We start from the raw sequence: 17,800 nt of genomic DNA, 5'->3' as shown, positions 1-17,800 counted from the left end.
CATGAGTAAACTGATATAGCTTGTGAAATGGATTGTAAATTAACCATTTAAAATTGGACATTTGTTTCTGAAGAAAATGATTATTACTTAATAACATAATGTTACTTAAGTTATTATGAAGTCAAAGATTACTCTTGAAATATGTCATACAAACTTATGGTTTAGAATTTTATCCTTTATGTCACTTACATGGCTTAAGCATATATATCTCAGGAATCCAACATTTCTTCTATACCATCAAAATGTATATTTTAAATTAACTCATAAAAGTCCTGCATGACTTTAAAACATGCTAACATTCTATGATTCTGAAATAGTGCACACAGAATTGGTATGTTATATAAAATTATTCCTTTCTTTACCTATCAGTAATGTGCTTTATGCAATTGATGAGATTCAGCTTCCTAATCATTCACTCAATTTTTCAAAGATAAAGAGCATAGCAGACCTCATCCATAAGTTTTTCAAAAGGTTAGTTATCAATTCTTTATTAGCAAGTTACTCTGTCACTGTATTTTTCTACCCCCTTGTCCACAAACAAGGCTTAGGTAGCCTTTCTTGGAGTTTATAGGGATCTGACAGATTCCATTAGAAAGTCAGTCTAGCTTTTTGTTTCTCTTGACATCAACACACTAGGTCAGTCTGTGTCTGAGAGGAGCGTGTCAAAATGGTTGTCTTACTGCATTTCTCATTGTTATTCCCTGGGGTGATATCCCTTGAAGGTCATATTATAGATCGTTTTATCAAAGGAATGTCAACAATAGTAGCTGGGCAAGAGTTGGTTCCACCTAATCAGATACGTCCTCCAAAGCCACTAGCAGCTTGATGCCCTAACAAAACCTGGTTGCCAAAGTATTTCACCATGACTTTGAGCTAGTCTCAAACTTACCATGTCTGATCTGCACATTCATTCTCAGACCTCAAAAATACATTGCTCAATGTCTTTTATTCTGTAAGTATGGTGTGAAAGCCCAGATCAATGCAGGTATGCAAACAGTATTTACTTTACTATTGCTCCTCCTCTGCCCCGCGCTTTTATGCACCTAAGTACACACACACACACACACACACACACACACACACACACAATTTATCTATCAGCATATACATAAATGTTTTTAGTTTGAAGCTTGAGTCTCAGAGTTACTTAAAAGCAAGTCTGGTAATGAGTCCAGATGATGTTTGGACCATCCTGAAATCAGTCTTCAAGAAAAGGAGGTTCAAGGTAACAGCTCCTCAGCAGGTTTTCCCTAAAGTGGGCTCACCTGTGGTTAATTTATAGAATGTCACCCTTAATTTAACTTGTAGTATATTGTAGGAGGGATGGTGTGTACCAGCTTTCTGAATATGACAGTTATCTAGGATCTATCTGCTGGATATTGCCCATCTAGTATGAGCACCCTGGTTTGCATGCTTCAGCACTTATTTTCACTGAAATCTGCTCATCTAAATGTTATTTATTGACCAGTTCAAGCACTAAAACTAAATTTTTAAAGACAACCTTTACTCTCATGATAGGTTATTACGTACCATTTCCTAATGAGATCAGTCAAATAAATTAGATCAGTCAAATAAATCACCAGAATAATGAAGTCTCAACAGAGCATAATGTAATGATTTGCTGTAGGTATGGGATGAACATATTGAACTCCATGGACTTTAGTTTTGACAGATTAAAAATAACCAGCTAATGAAATTAAGCACTAAAGTTTTATTCTTCTGTTGTCTCTAGAGAAACAATTAATACATTTTTATTTTGGTTTATAACTTGATTATACATTGAGGGCTGCTTGTTAATACAACCATGCACCTAGGTGCAGGCAATCCCAAAGAGCCATTGGGCATGGAATGCATTAAAATTTTGTTTTTACTGCCTTGTAATCAGCCTTAACTATGACCTGTCACCCTTACACTAGATTACCGGTGGGTCTATGTCAAATATCATGTACGACTAGACTAGAGACTTGAACTAAGTACAAATGAGAATTAGGTTTAAATTACTAAGCTAATTTTCATTTCCAGTTTTAAAATTTAATTACTTGCTTCCAGAAATAAGAGATAGTTGTATTTAATACCAGCAGGCCCCATCTGTCTGTCCTGCCATAAGCAGTTTATACATCCTTCCCCTTTTTTTCTTCCTTTTTTTTTCTTTTTGTAGTATAACATTGAATTAACAGCACAATATCTACTCTTCATTCCAATAAGAATTTTAAAGTCTGGATAAAATATTTAGCATGAGTTAACACCACAGTAGCTTGGCAGCATGCACATTAGAAATAACCTCTAATGAAGTTAAACGCTGATGCTTAATTCTTTTGTTATCTTTATAGGAATAGTTCTCCCATATTATTTTTATTTATTACTGATTTTTATGATTATTTTATACTGAGCAATTTATGTATTTTTTAAAATATTTTTTATTTATTTCAGAGAGGAAGGGAGAGGTAGAAATATCAATGATGAGAAAGAATCATTGATCAGCTGCCTCCTGCGTCCCCCACATTGGGGATCAAACCCGCAACCCAGGCATATGCCCTGACCAAGAATTGAACCATCACCTCCTGGTTCATAGGTTGACGCTCAACCACTGGCTAGGCTAGACTAAGCAATTTAAATATGTACAGATCTATAGGTATCTGTTGGACCTAACTTACAAATGAAAATATAGTCATTGCTCATGCAAGTAGTGGGTGTGGTCTCATTAACTCATTGCAGAGGGATCACGAGAATTCTCGTGTTTTCTATTCTAAGGCTTGTGGCCAATCACAAGAATTCTTTAAAAAGATATTAGCTTGTAAGAACATGTAATAAATAACTTCAAAATGCAATGGGTATTTAATTTTAAAGTGTGCCTTTAACATTTATGTAAAATGTTTTTTGTACTCGTTCAATAGAAACTTATCTGGCCACTGGGTAAAGCTAGCAATAAAATTGTTGGTCCGCAATGTGTTAAAATGTCATTTGAGCCCAGCTGGTGTGGCTCAGTGGTTGAGTGTCAACCCATGAACCAAGGGCCACCCGTTCAATTCCCGGTCAGGGCACATGCCCGGGTTTCAGACTCAGTCCCCAGTAGGGGGTGTGCAGGAGGCAGCCGATCAATGTTTCACTTATCGATGTTTCTATCCCTCTCCCTTCCTCTCTCTCTAAAAGTCAATAAAAACATTTTTTAAATGTCATTTGAAAGGCTAAATCATCAGTGAGTGCCAAATTTCCATAAAGAATGGCTTAGCACAGCCAGCTACATGGGCAGTAATAATCAAAACCAGGCTTAGAAGTAGGGAGTGGAAAAGATACCGTTTTGAGTCACAATGCACTGCGTCCACGTAGCAGAGTGCAAGGTGGCTTTCAGCCATGTGATTTGAAGAACCCAGAATTTCTCTTAGTCACAAAACACAACTAAATTGTATACATACTCTTTCATTCCAATTATTTTGGTAGTTTATTTGTGCTAAGTGTGGTCTCTATAGTTCTCTTTGAAAATGTACATACCTCGCCCCCTGGGAGTGGGCAAGGAGACACCTGATTGGTGGTGTTGCTATTATATCAATCCAGGGCAAAGCAGGTATACAGTCCTTAGTTTATCCTAGCTTGATGCCTGTGTCGGTGGCCAGAGCTGTTTCATGCCTGAGCCACATTAAAAAAAAAAAGGAAATGTACATACCTCTGGAAAAGATGGCACATTAGGTATATGAAACTGATCTCTCTTCCTTTGGGAGAGAAAGATATGTGTAGGGAAGAGAAATATGCCAGGGAATTAGCCAGATGGGGAGGGAGGCACCCAGATACAAGCTAGATGTCCCCTACCTCACACAGTTGCTGTGCAATCAGAGAGAAGCCAACTTTGAATTACTGTACTATAGTCTTGTGATGAGTGAGAAAGTTGAGTTTTGATGTATGTCCTTGTCCCCAAATAGGCCTGGCTTTTTTCTTTTCTTTTCTTTTCTTTTCTTTTCTTTTTTCTTTTCTTTTTTCTTAAGTGAGATTGAGAGGCTTGCAGCTGGGCTGAGCAGTATAAAGGTAAGAAAGGTCAACAGGTTACAGAGGCAAGTGCAACAGGGCTTGTTAAGAGTAATCAAAGGCCTACTTAGGGAAGCAGCAGGAAGCGGAAGATTGGGATTTCCACCCTAGCGAGATTATAGGGGCCATCTGCCAAAGAGAAGTTGGCTTAACTCTGAAACGGTTTAAAATCCAGTTTAAAATGCCGATTAGGAAAATCCCACAATAAGCAGTTTGATCTTTTCCCTTCTCTCACATACAAGATGAGATGATTCTGCCCAAATCATTCAGCATTATTTTAAAGGAGTTAATAATGTGTATGAAGATTTCCTCAGCATGGAAAGCATCCTCTTTTCTTTCCTCCTCTTTGTGTTTTAAGAGCCCCCTCATGAGATCAGTGGTTTCATTTTCTTCTTCCCCAGAGATTGGTCTCCCCAGGGAAGCCCAGAATGACCATGTAGGCTGCCCAACTTCTTGTCAGGAGTTATTGCTCATGAGGCTATTAAAAGGGAAACCAGTTCGTATTGAGGCATTATTTTAATGTCAACACTTAACACTTAGGGAGCATCAAGAGTTTTTGTTTTTGAACAATGAGTTCACACTAGTCTATGTTATAGTGTTCTCTCACTTTAACATGTTTGCTTCTTTGAAAATTTCTATTTCCTTCACTAATAGTAAGAACTAAAGAGGAGGACAGGACTTTAGAATAGTCTCTGTTGTAGATAAAAGTTTAATTAAGGGTATTGAAAAGTAATTTAATGGGTAAAAAACATCTGAAACATAAGTTATTGGCAAAAATGTATCTGTATTCATAATTGGCCTTTGCCACTGAGGATCTGGGGGTGGGGTGAGGGGAATAGAAGGTTTTGAGAGAGGGACCTTGGACCTTGCATGGCCAGGTTTATGTCCTTAGAGACTAAAAAGCTTAGTTCATCTGAGAGTGGAGAGCATGAAGACAGGGAGACTTTCAGAAAGGTGTTTTGATGGTCTGGGTAAGAGTGACAGAGCCCATAAAGAGGAAGAAGAGCAGAAGGGCCTAGGACTGTTGGGGAGTCAGAATCCCCAGGACTGGTTTCCTAACCTGTGACGGCGTCACTAGGAACTGTGTGAGCCTGACTGTGCCTGGTCCCCCACAAAGGTCCAGGCCAGTTGAGGTGAACAAGAAGGATGCATTTCAAGACCAGTGCATATTGTTTAGTCATTTCATGGTACCTGGTCGGTTAACGGTCCTGTCAGCCCACTAAGCCATCTCCCATTTTCTGCTAGCAGAAAAAATGGAAAACAAGGTTCATAATTTACCACCTAGGACATATTAGAATTTATTTGGACATGGTTCTTCACCTATATCAGAAGGATATAGGAAGAGTTCGAATCCTAGAAATAGATCTGCCCACGTTGCTGAAGCAGAAGTAGGGGAGAAGCAGTAGTATGTGGATCAAGTATGGTGTGGCGGATCATGTTGCCCAAGAGGTTAAAACAACAGTAGGTTCAAGTTTAGGTGTGATGTCTGAACTAAAACAGGAAACTACTGAATATATACTAAATATAGCAATCTTTATAAATTATAAGGATTGAAACCTACAAGCACTAAAAGAAGATAGCAGTGAAGCTTGAAGACAAAACAAGACATCACTTTTAGAAAATCGCTCATATTCTCTTCTTTAGCAGATATAGCTCAATATTAAACCACAAAAAAATTGGCACTGGGGCTGCCCAGATGCTTTTCATCTCAAGTCAGTGACTAGGAGAGCTGCTGATCCTACACTATAATGTCATTTAGGCGCGAGCATGGGAAGGAGGAAGGATGTTCAGCCCAGGAACCTGATACCACCTACAAACTAAATTCCATCCCTGACCAGTGGGTCTGATGACTCATTAATTCATTTGTTAAACACTTACTGAATGTCCATCCACAGTCCACAGACACTGCTGGTTTTGCGATGCCCTCAGGAGAGGGGAGAGTCAGCAGGCAGAGTGCTCAGTGCCCTCGTCAGTGACAGTCAGGTTCAACAGAGGATTCAGCAACATCCCTTTCAGAAGAGAGGATAAGAGCAAGGCCTCAGCCCAAATCAAAGCCCACACCTTCAGTGGAAAGTCATTCTCAGCATGGAAAGCATCCTTATGACTCACCAGGCAGCCTCACCACAGACTTTCAGCACCAGAGGCAGCAGAGTGATCTAGTAAACTGAAACCACTAAGATTCTTGTCCAGCTCTGGCTCTGACCTGGGTATTTATATCTCTGGACTTAAGTCCAGATTGAGAGTGTGGACATGTGTGATATCTAAGGCATGACTGCTGTATGCACCTCCACTCTCAAAACCATCTCCTGTCCCACTCCAACTACTGAATAGGGGTGTGGGCAAAAAAGACTATTTGAGGGGAAAATTAATAAATTAGATAGCAATTTGTAGTGGATGGACTACATTTGAGAACTGTAAATATATTTTTTTTGAAGGAAAGGTGTGCATTACAAACAAGTCCTGTTAGATTATTGTTGTCATTTTTATTTCAATCAGGGCTGGAAGTACAGGGAAGATCAGGATAATTTCTGGTCTCATAGCCAGACACCATGAGAAAAATACTCCAATAAGAGAATTATTTTCCATAGTTGGCAGGAACAAATGTTAGTAGAGAATGCCTTATATTTAAAAAACGAAACAAAAACCTGGATTCCTTGTCAGTGTAGGCCAATGGGGCATAAACTATTCTCTCTTTAAAATCTGGCGTCGTTAGATAACGTGTAGGTGAGGATGTGGAGAATTGGAACCCTCACACATTGCTAGTGGGGATATAAACAGGCGCAGCCTCTTTGGACAGCACTTTGGCAGTTCCTCTAATGGTGAAGCATGGTTACCATATGATCAAGCAACTCCACTCCTAGGTATATATACCCAAGAGGAGTGAAAACATGTCCATGCAAAACTTGTATACAAATGTTTCTAGCAGCATTACTCATAATAGCCAGAAAGAGAAAACAAACCACATGTCTCTTTCATCATTGATGTTTCTATCTCTCTCTCCCTCTCCCTTCCTCTCTAAAATCAATAAATATATTTAAAGGGTGCAGATGAAGGCCCTAGCTGGTTTGGCTCAGTGGATAGAGCGTCGGCCTGTGGACTGAAGAGTCCCGGGTTTGATTCCAGTCAAGGGCATATGTCTGGATTGTGGGCTTGACTCCCTGTGTGAGGCATGTAGGAGGCAGCCGATCAATGATTCTCTCTCATCATTGATGTTTCTATCTCTCCCTCTCCCTTCCTTTCTGAACTCAATAAAAATATATTTTAAAAAATTAAAAGGGGAGGGGGGATGAAGTACTGATGCATGCTACAACATGGGTGAGCCTTGAAAACATTGTGTGAAAGAAGCCAGTTGCAAAAGACCACATGTTATATGGGTCCATTTATGTGAAATGTCCAGAATAGACAAATATATAGAGACAGAAAATAAATAAGTAAATTTCTGGATACCAAGGGATGGAGAATTTGGAGAGCTGGAGAGTAACTGCTAATAGGTGCAAGGTTTCTTTTAGGGATGATGAAAACATTCCAAAATGGATTGTGCAAATGGTTATATAACTGTGAATGTACAAAAACCACTGAAGTGTACGCATTGAATAGGTAAATCGTATGGTTTATGAATTATATCTCAATAGAGCTGCTTTTATTATTTTTTTAATATATTTTTATTGATTTTAGAAAGGGAGAGAGAGAAACATCCGTGATGAGAGAGAATCATTGATCAGCTGCCTCCTGCACACCCCACACTGGGGATTGAGCCTGCAACCTGGGTATGTGCCCTGACCTGGAATCGAACCTTGACCTCCTGGTTCATAGGTTCATAGATTGATGCTCAACCACTGAGCCACATCAGCTGGGCAAACCTGCTTTTAAAAAAATATCTAGCTTTGATGTCTTGGCATCTTTGACTCTTTCCTACTTCCTACAGCCACAGCTTTTTCCAGTGGTATTTTGGGGAAAGTAATCTGTGACTCTTTGGTATCTCAAGTCCTCCAGTGTAAGGATATTTTCTAAATTCATTAGGAATTATTGCTTAACTAAGCCTAGAACCGCAATTCAATAGCTTCTCAGTAGGAATGCACCATCTGTGCTCTTGTTTAGATGAATCTATTCTAACATCACTTTATGTTTAAAAACACATTGATTTAATGTACATAGCACTGCTATGTAGGTTTATAGGATGAGTTTTTAAGTTTTAAAAATAATTGATCAACAGTATAGGTTATAGCCAGTGTATTTTTATTGTTTATTGAGTGATCTCGACTCAGGAGGCATTAATATGGAATGGTTTTCATTTTCTCCAGTCACTGCCTTAGGCCATGTTTTGTTGAATCTTGCTTTTTCTGTCTCTTAACAATATTTAGCAGATCTCAGCATTCAGGCCACTTTCAGTTAGTAGAAGATCAGTGTGCTACATTTTTAAACTCCTGTCTTATACCTGATTTTAATCTAATTTCCTTATAGTAGGAGCTAGATACTGGATGAGAAGTGAGTTCCTTCACCTAATTCCCCCTGCCATCCTCCCCATGCCATCCATGCCTTCTGGGTGACGGGTGTCAAAATGCTGCTTCATATTGGCGAATGTGGAGAGTTCCCTTTCCAGTTCCCTGATGTGGGAGATACAACCTCCTTGACTAACCCCTTCCCCAGTGGTATACTAGTAAAATGCTTAATACTGTCTGGGGGCAGGTATGGCGTGGTGATATGTGAATATGTACATAAATTTATTGTATGTGTTTCTGATGTGTAGTACCCAAATAAAACATATAATACTCTAATGCAACTCCCACATAGCCAATTAATTCTCCCAGAAGACTTTCAATGATTTTTGCTAAAACTTATATGTATCCATCCTATTGTTGCAGCAGAAAAATGAGTGTGGTTTTAACATGAATGTTGGGTGATATTTTCATTTAAATTAACACTCCGGTGTGGGGTGAATTTCCCGCCAAAATATAAGATGGCTCTGTCTTTTGGTTTTGTTCCATCCACCAAAAGGGTGGATTACAAACAAATATTTGGTAATACGCAGTTACAATCGGCCCGAATTTACACGTTTCCCGCACTCCACCGCAAATCTATATGAACCGAGTTAAAGACGGCTCCCGCGGAGTACGCGCAATTCACGCGAGCCGACTTAACTCGTTTCCCCCACTCCAAGTGTTAAGAACTAAGACAAAAGTGAAACAAAGAAGAAAAATGTTGGAACTTCACTTGTTGGTCAATGTCATGAGCAAATTCTTTGCTGAATAAGATAATAGTTCCAAATACTGGAAGAATATATTCTTCAATTTTTATGCTATTCAAAATGTAAAAACTCTCGACATGATACATTTTTTAGTTTAATCTGCTTTATTAGCATTTTTCCATCACTTTCTTAACTGTAGGCAACAAAAATAAATCAAATCCTAATTTGTAGCATTTGCCAATTCCAGCTACATACATGACGTTACTGAATGCATAATTGGGCCAAGATGAAGGGTAGCACGCTGTTCTTTTCTACCATGCAGATAATAGCAGTAAAATAATTAAGGAATGAAGTTTAAGTATTTGTTACCTTTTTATAAAATATTTCACTGTAACTTTATATAACTAAATTTTAATAATGGCTGTGTTTAAATTCCTAAAAATTTAAAAATTGGCTAACCAGCTGGCTCAAGAACACTGCTGCCCCTCACACAGCATGCTCCTAAGCCTTGTAGCTACTGAGGTCCCCTCCCCTGGAAGCTGCCTTCCTGATAGGACACTGAAGAGATAGCAGGATAGACTGCTTCTTTGGTGTGTGTGTGTGTGTGTGTGTGTGTGTCTCTCTCTCTCTCTTTCTCTCTCTCTCTCTTCCTCCCTCTCAGTGTCAAGGGGTAAATCAGCAGGTCAGCTGTCTGAGCAGCTCATATCTGGTTTAAGTCTCCAGCTAGGGAGTCTCTCAGTGCCCTTCTCACATCGCTTGGAGAAGGAAAAGTTCTTCTCTCCCCGTTTTAGTGTTGGTGGGAGGAGAGAAGACAGGGAAGCTGCACCTTACACACCACACTCCCAGGTGGGAACTCTATTCCCACAAAGCTTTCTCCCCTTTTCCATATCTTAGAACAGGCATCTGGGGCTGTCAGAGCCAGCTCATCTTTTCTTAATAAGTCTTGAGGAGGTATTAATGTCTTTTTAGAATTGGAGGTACTTGATACCTCTTTTTAGCATCATCAGTTATTAATTCTTGAGTAACAGCAAATCTTGCTCGACTTGTATGCAGTTTTATTTAGCACTCTCAAGTTTAAACCTAGTTTCATAATGTCCATCATTTGGTTTAAATCATAGACATAACTTTCTCCCTAAATACTTTGTTTATATATGTACACACTCATACATATATAACGTATTTTACATATATTATGTATGTACTATATGTGTGTGTGTGTTTGTGTGTGTCTTTTCAGGGTACTTAATCTTTCTGGTTTGGATTAGGCCTATAATTAGAAGTCAGGTTTCCCTATATTCCAAAATGCAAAAACCTTAACTTTGTCCTACTCACTTGATTTTTAATTAGTAGACCCAGAGGAATTCAGATCTTCTAAGTCTTGATAATGTTCTTCAAGGAGACATGAGATTCCTGTAACCCTGGGGTGAAATAGCTTTAATTGCTCCAAGTCTTAATTAACCTCATCAAGATTAGGGTTCTCCAAATAAAATTATAGTGAACGAAAGGAATTGGGAAGAGCAAGAACTTACCCTACCAGATATCAAAACAAACTATAAAACTATAGTGAGAAAAACAGGAGGAATACAATGCAAAAGACAAATTAACCTATTGAAAGAATATCAAGTGAAGAATCAAGTCCAGATATGTATAAGAACCTTGTGTATGATAAAGCTAACATTGCACATAAAAGCTACTATATGTAACTGTAGAGGAATATTTCTAAAATACTAGCTTGGATGGAGAGGGCCTTTATAAATAAGCATGACATCAAACCAGAAAATATAATAAATCCCTCCCTCCTACTCTCTCCGAAAAAAGCAATGGAAAAATGACCTCAGGCCCTAGCCGGTTTGGCTCAGTGGATAGAGCATCATACTGGGGACTGAAGGGTCCCAGCTTTGATTCTGGTCAAGGGCACATGCCTGGGTTGTAGGCTCAATCCCCAGTGTGGGATGTGCGGGAGGCAGCCAATCAATGATTCTCCCTTATCATTGATGTTTCCATCTCTCTCTCCCTCTCTCTTCCTCTCTGAAATCAATAAAAATATATTTTTTTAAAATGACCTCAGATGAGAATTAACAAAAAAAAATTTTTTTAAATCAATGAACAGCCTAAGGCAAGGATGAATGTTCCCATAATAAAGTGATCTGAGATACAAGAATAGATATGAAATTTTAAGAATTTAAGTAATATAACTATTAAAGCTGATACATTTTTAAAGTTTATCATTATGATACAGCAGTGTGACTTCTCAGCACTGCCAGCTGCTAGGTGGCTCCTTTGCACAACACATTAAAAATATTTACTAGTAAATAGATGTCTTCAGCCTTAGCCGGTTTGGCTCAGTGGATAGAGCATCGGCCTGCAGACTGAAAGGTCTTGGGTTCAGTTCCGGTCAAGGGCACATGCCTGGGTTGCATGTTTGATCCCCAGTGTGGGGCATGCAGGAGGCAGCCAATCAATGATTCTCTCTCATCATTGATGTTTCTCTCTCTCTCCCTCTCCCTTCCTCTCTGAAATCAATAAAAATATATTAAATACATACCTTCACCTGATGAAAAGCATGAAATACCAATGTGGATTCCTCTTAATGGAGATTTTGATATCAGATCAATAAGCCTTCCTTCTTCTCTAATGGTATCAAAGATGAAGACTTACCTCCTCCTCTGCTCGGCCAGCATGGCTCAGTGGTTGAGCGTCGACCTATGAACCAGGAGGCCATGGTTCAATTCCTGGTCAGGGCACATGCCTGGGTTGCAGCCTGGATCCCCATTAGGGGATGTGCAGGAGGCAGCTGATCAATGAGTCTCTCTCATCATTGATGTTTCTATCTCTCTCTCCCTCTCCCTTCTTCTCTAAAATCAATAAAAATATATTTTTAAAAAAAAAGACTTACCTCCTCAACTCCTGGACTTAAAGATTTGGCTGATGGTGACATTACAGTGTCATTAAAGCATTTCCACCAACTGCAACTGTGGGCAGTGCTTAAAGAAAATGCTTTTTGAATAAGAAGCAAGCATAAGATTTTTGCCCTTACATTTTGATTTCTATTATTTTTACATTAATTTGCTGCTTCACACAATCATTGGATGTGCTGCTTTCTCTACCAGTAGCCATTAGTTATTACCAAGTCCTTTCCTGTCAGTATCTGCATGGACAGACTCTTCATGGAGGCTGAGCCAGAGCTACAGTTTAAGCAGTGGCCTTGGACGCTGGCCGGCAGAGCCTGTGGACCTTGGCAGTGTGGGCGTGCGCATGTTTCCCAAGCTTGAGGTGAGCAGTGTAAGCAAGTTGATTGAGCTTTTGGCCGCTGCCCTCTGGGATCTTGGCCTTGACTTCCTTCGACTTTTCCTGGCCCTTGATAACCTGGACATGTGTGCTCATGGTCTTGGCAGAAATTGTAGGAGCCTTAAGTATCCATTTCCACTGATGAACTTTATGGATTTCTTTAGTAAAAAGGAGGAAGATTGATTGGTGATAATCTCAAAGATTGATTATGACTGGGGAAAGTAGTAGTAATCTAGAATCCCAAAATGATGGGAAATTTTTCCTTCTTAAGAAGAAATTGTTAAAGGAATAAGGTCGATTAATATGTTTAGAGACTATTATTTCATATAATATGTCTGTAGCCATGAAATATGAAATCTCATAACAAGAGTACACCTTACTTAGATTTATAATTATAAAAACACTACACAAAAAGCTTCTTACTCCATTAAATTCACTGTGATAGTTATTGGGTGCACATATATTGCATAGTTTCAGTTGTTACTTGCAGTCTTAACTTCCATTCAGTAAAAAATTTTAACATAAAGAACTATTTGATTAATAACACATGATTTTTAAATACCTTCATTTTGTACTTTTATTTGTTCATTTATACTTCAAACGATGTAAGAGTTACATAAATTTTCCAAGTGCACAATAGTGTTCTTCACAGCAGGGTTTATAAAGCAAAACAATTGGAGAGAACCCAAATATCTAAATAGGAAATTGGTTATTAATTCAGATAAATATAAAAATGATGAGTTAGAACTGTAATGATTGATATAAAGTTATTTACCATATAGCAATTTTTTAATCAAAAGATTACAAAAGCAAACTATAAGGTAATCTTTATTAAATTGTATATTTAGAAAAGAAGTCTAGGAAGATATGTCAAAATGTTAACAATACTTTTTTTTTTTAATCAGGGAAAGAGTAAAATTAAAGAATGGAGGAAAAGGGTGCATTCTGGAATCTCCAGAAACCTAAGTTACTTTTTTTTTCTTTGATTTTTTAAAAAATGTTGATTCTGTCTGGGTAGAGAGCTCATGACCAAGTAGGATTTAACCCAGGGATGCAAGGATGGTACAATATCCGCAAATCAATAAACGTGATACATCACATAAACAAATTGAAAGAAAAAAAAACACAGTCATATCAATTGATGCAGAAAAAGCATTTGACAAAATCCAACACCCATTTTTGATAAAAACTCTCAGCAAGGTGGGAATAGAAGGATCATACCTCAACATAATAAAAGCCATATATGACAAACCCACAGCCAACATCATACTCAATGGACAAAAACTAAAACCATTTCCCCTAAGAACAGGAACAAGACAGGGATGCCCACTCTCACCACTCCTGTTCGACATAGTACTGTAAGTATTAGCCATTGCAATTAGACAAGAAGAAGAAATAAAAGGCATCCAAATTGGAAAAGAAGAAGTAAAACTGTCCTTATTCGCAGATGACATGATATTGTACATAAAAAACCCTAAAGACTCCATCAAAAAACTATTAGACTTAATAAATAAATTTGGCAATGTAGCAGGATACAAAATTAATGCCAAGAAATCTATGGCATTTCTATACACCAATAGTGAACTTACAGAAAGAGAGACTAAAAAAACAATCCCATTTACCATCGCACCAAAAAAATTAAGATACCTAGGAATAAACTTAACTAAAGAGGTAAAAGACCTCTACTCAGAAAACTACAGGACATTGAAAAAAGAGATAGAGGAAGACATAAACAGATGGAAGAACATACCATGTTCTTGGATTGGTAGAATCAACATCATTAAAATGTCCATATTTCCCAAAGCAATCTATAAATTCAACGCACTTCCCATTAAAACACCAATGGCATATTTCACAGACCTAGAACGAACTCTCTAAAAATTCATCTGGAATAAAAAAAAAAAAAAAAAGACCCCGAATAGCTGCAGCAATCCTGAGAAAGAAGAACAAAGTAGGTGGGATCTCAATACCAGATATCAAGGTGTATTACAAAGCCACTGTTCTCAAAACTGCCTGGTACTGGCACAAGAACAGACATATAGATCAGTGGAATAGAATAGAGAGCCCAGAAATTGACCTGAAACAATATGCTCAATTAATATTTGACAAAGGAGGCAAGAACACACAATGGAGTCAAGACAGTCTCTTCAATAAATGGTGTTGGGAAAATTGGACAGATACATGCAAAAAAATGAAACAAGACCACCAACTTACACCATACACAAAAATAAACTCAAAATGGATAAAGGACTTAAATGTAAGACGAGAAACCATAAAAATACTAGAGGAATCCAAAGGCAACAAAATCTCAGACATATGCCGAAGCAATTTCTTCACAGACACAGCTCCTAGGGCATTGGAAACTAAAGAGAAAATAAACAAATGGGACTACATCAAAATAGAAAGCTTCTGCACAGCAAAAGAAACCATCAACAAAACAACAAGAAAGCCCACTGCATGGGAGAACATATTTGATTTAATCTCCAACATTTATAGGGAACTCATACAACTTAACAAAAGGAAGATAAACAATCCAATCAAAAAATGGGCAAAGGACCTAAATAGACACTTTTCAAAAGAGGACATTCACAAAGCCAAGAGACATATGAAAACATGTTCAAAGTCACTAATCATCCGAGAGATGCAAATCAAAACGACAATGAGGTATCATCTCACACCTGTCAGAATGGCTATCATCAACAAATCAACAAATGACAAGTGCTGGAGAGGATGTGGAGAAAAAGGAACACTCGTGCACTGCTGGTTGGAATGCAGACTGATGCAGCCACTATGGAAAACAGTATGGAGTTTCCTCAAAAAGTTAAAAATGGAACTCCCATTTGACCCAGTGATCCCACTTCTAGGAATATATCCCAAGAAAACAGAAACACCAATCAGAAAGGATATATGCACCCCTATGTTCATAGCATCACAATTTACCGTAGTTAAGATCTGGAAACAGCCTAAGTGCCCATCAGCAGATGAATGGATTAGAAAACAGTGGTACATCTACACAATGGAATACTATGCTGCTGTAAAAAAGAAGGAACTCTTACCATTTGCAACAGCATGGATGGAACTGGAGAGCATTATGTTAAGTGAAATAAGCCAGCCAATGAAAGAAAAATACCACATGATCTCACTCATTTATGGATAATTAAGACCATTATAAACTGATGAACAAAAATAGATACAGAGGCAGAGCAACATCGAACAGACTGTCAAACTACAGCGGGAAGGCCAGGGAGGGTTGGGGGGTTGGGGGGGGGTGGTTGGGTAAGATATCAACCGAAGGACTTGTATGCATGCATATAAGCATAACCAATGGACACAAGACACTGGGGAGTATGGGAGGCTAGGGGAAGGTCAAGGGGAGGGAAAAAAAAAAGGAGACATATATAATACTCTTTGTAATACTTTAAGCAATAAAACAATTTTTAAAATATATAAAATAAAATAAAAGAATCCTGTAGTTTAGGGCCCTGCTCCACCCCTTGCTCTGCCCTGGGCAAGTGACTTACCCTCCTTGTGCTTCCACCCCTCCTGTGTCAGCTCCCTCGGGGTTTTATAGAGTTAATATGCTACAGTGTTAGGATGGGGTCAAGCAGTGAGTGTTAGCTAGTATTAACATCTATCAGTATTTTTGTAGTAAAGAGCTGTGTGGATTTTGGTATTCCCGTATTTGGAGGAAGAAGTAGACTATCTACACACACACACACACACACACACACACACATTGGGCCTCACTGGCTCCTTCAGTGCAGGTGGCCAGGGGCATAAGTGCTGCCACCGCCAGGTTTGGAACCTCAGGGAAAGAAGCTGCCAAGGTATCCAAACCTCCCAAGAGTGATCTCACCAAGGTCCCTGGAGTTTCCTCTTCACAGCCCACCTGTGTTTTCTCAGTGAAACGTCCACTTGAAATCAAGAGGAAGCGGAGGGTGAGAACCACGTGGTAGGAACAGGGAGAGAATTAGACTTGTACAGAAATGTGGTAAGAGGTATCGGTGAAAGCACAGGTAGGTGATTCTTGGAGCGGCCGGTGTGCATTGTGGTCTGTCAGTGGCAGGTCATTTGCAGGTCACTGTTCCAGGCGAGAGCAGCAGCTGCTCAGCTCCTCCCTGCTGACCCCCACCACACCCCCACCTCCTACCCCAGACACTCCTCCTCTTCCCCGACTTAGAAAGTGGAAGAGGTGCTGCTACTTACTGACCCTGCCTCTGCTTCCTTTCCAGCTGACCCTCTGGTAGGCAGCATTGCCACGCAGTACATGACCAACAGAGCGGAGCACGACCGGATGGCCAGACAGTGGACCAAGCGGTATGCCACATAGGGCCTGCGCTGCCGCCCGCCGGACCTGTGCAAGCACATTCACCAAGTGCATCAATAGCCCCACCCACCCCTCCGGACCTCGGTTCTTATTTTCTTATTTTTATTAAACTTTGAACCATGTCATCCTTCCCTCTTCTCCCTCTTTCCTCTTCCTGCTTTTCCTTTGCTTTTCCTCCCTCCACCCCATCTCCTTCCTCCGGTTGTGTTCCCTTTTTAATTTCTGTTAACTTGAAAGGTTTCGGTTCTTTTTCCCACCTCCTCGTGGATGGGAACTTTGTTTTCAGTGCAAACAATGTTGGATCTGTAATAGTAAGAGCTTTCTTACAAAGCTTTGTATTACTGTGTGGTTTTGTTTTTCGTTGTTGTTCGTTTTATTTTGATTTTCGGGAAAACACGAATTCAGAATTATATCTTGTTTCTACTTAAATGTAGTGCTTAGGGTTAATTTTTTGTACTGAAGTCTTTATTGGTGGGTGCATGCTACTGGGAACAAGTTTTTGTACAAAAGCTTCAATCAGAATCACTGTGCATTACTGAGACTCTGTTTATCACTAGCCTTCTGTCCCCCACGCAGAAGACTATTGGATTGAACAAAATAATAAGTATTTTGATTTACTTAAAGTGCTTGTAAATTTCTTAGGGACCTGCCACTTTGGACTGTGGATCAGTTGATGTACACTTGTATTATTAAAGCACTCAATAAATCACTGTGGCTGATAAACGCTCTCGTGGTAGCCTGGCATCTGCTTTGTCTCCTGGTGACCCAGGCAGCCCCACACGCAGCCAGGCTTATCTAATTCAATTACAGGTTCAAGTGTACTTTTCATCTCACACCCCTAATATTTCTTTTTAATTGAGTCGCTCAGCATGTGGAATTTCTCCAGCTGTCAATAGCCTGATGATTTTATGGTTGTTTCCGATCACTATCGCTTTACATATTGGCTGGGCATTACTTTCTCATGGACATCCTTTCTGTTAAAA

The 17,800-nt window shown here is 39.1% G+C and overlaps 1 protein-coding gene and 1 pseudogene across 1 annotated transcript in view; both read left to right on the top strand.

Annotated features, from left to right (window-relative positions):
• LOC102429679 (ubiquitin-conjugating enzyme E2 E2) overlaps window positions 1-17,544 on the top strand; it is a 239,191-nt gene extending 221,647 nt beyond the window's left edge. Inside the window, exon 5 of the mRNA XM_006087622.3 lies at window positions 16,723-17,544. Within this exon, the coding sequence (XP_006087684.1) occupies window positions 16,723-16,820 (98 nt within the window). The 3' untranslated portion in view covers window positions 16,821-17,544. The remainder of the gene's footprint in view (window positions 1-16,722) is intronic.
• On the top strand, window positions 3,494-3,637 carry LOC111825775 (annotated as a pseudogene).
• Window positions 17,545-17,800: the final 256 nt, after the last annotated feature.

This window comes from Myotis lucifugus, unplaced genomic scaffold (genome assembly GCF_000147115.1).
Source record: "Myotis lucifugus unplaced genomic scaffold, Myoluc2.0 scaffold_39, whole genome shotgun sequence".
Classification (NCBI taxonomy): Eukaryota; Metazoa; Chordata; class Mammalia; order Chiroptera; family Vespertilionidae; genus Myotis; species Myotis lucifugus.
Note: the sequence above shows the minus strand (reverse complement) of the source record. Positions and strands in the feature narration are given on the sequence as shown.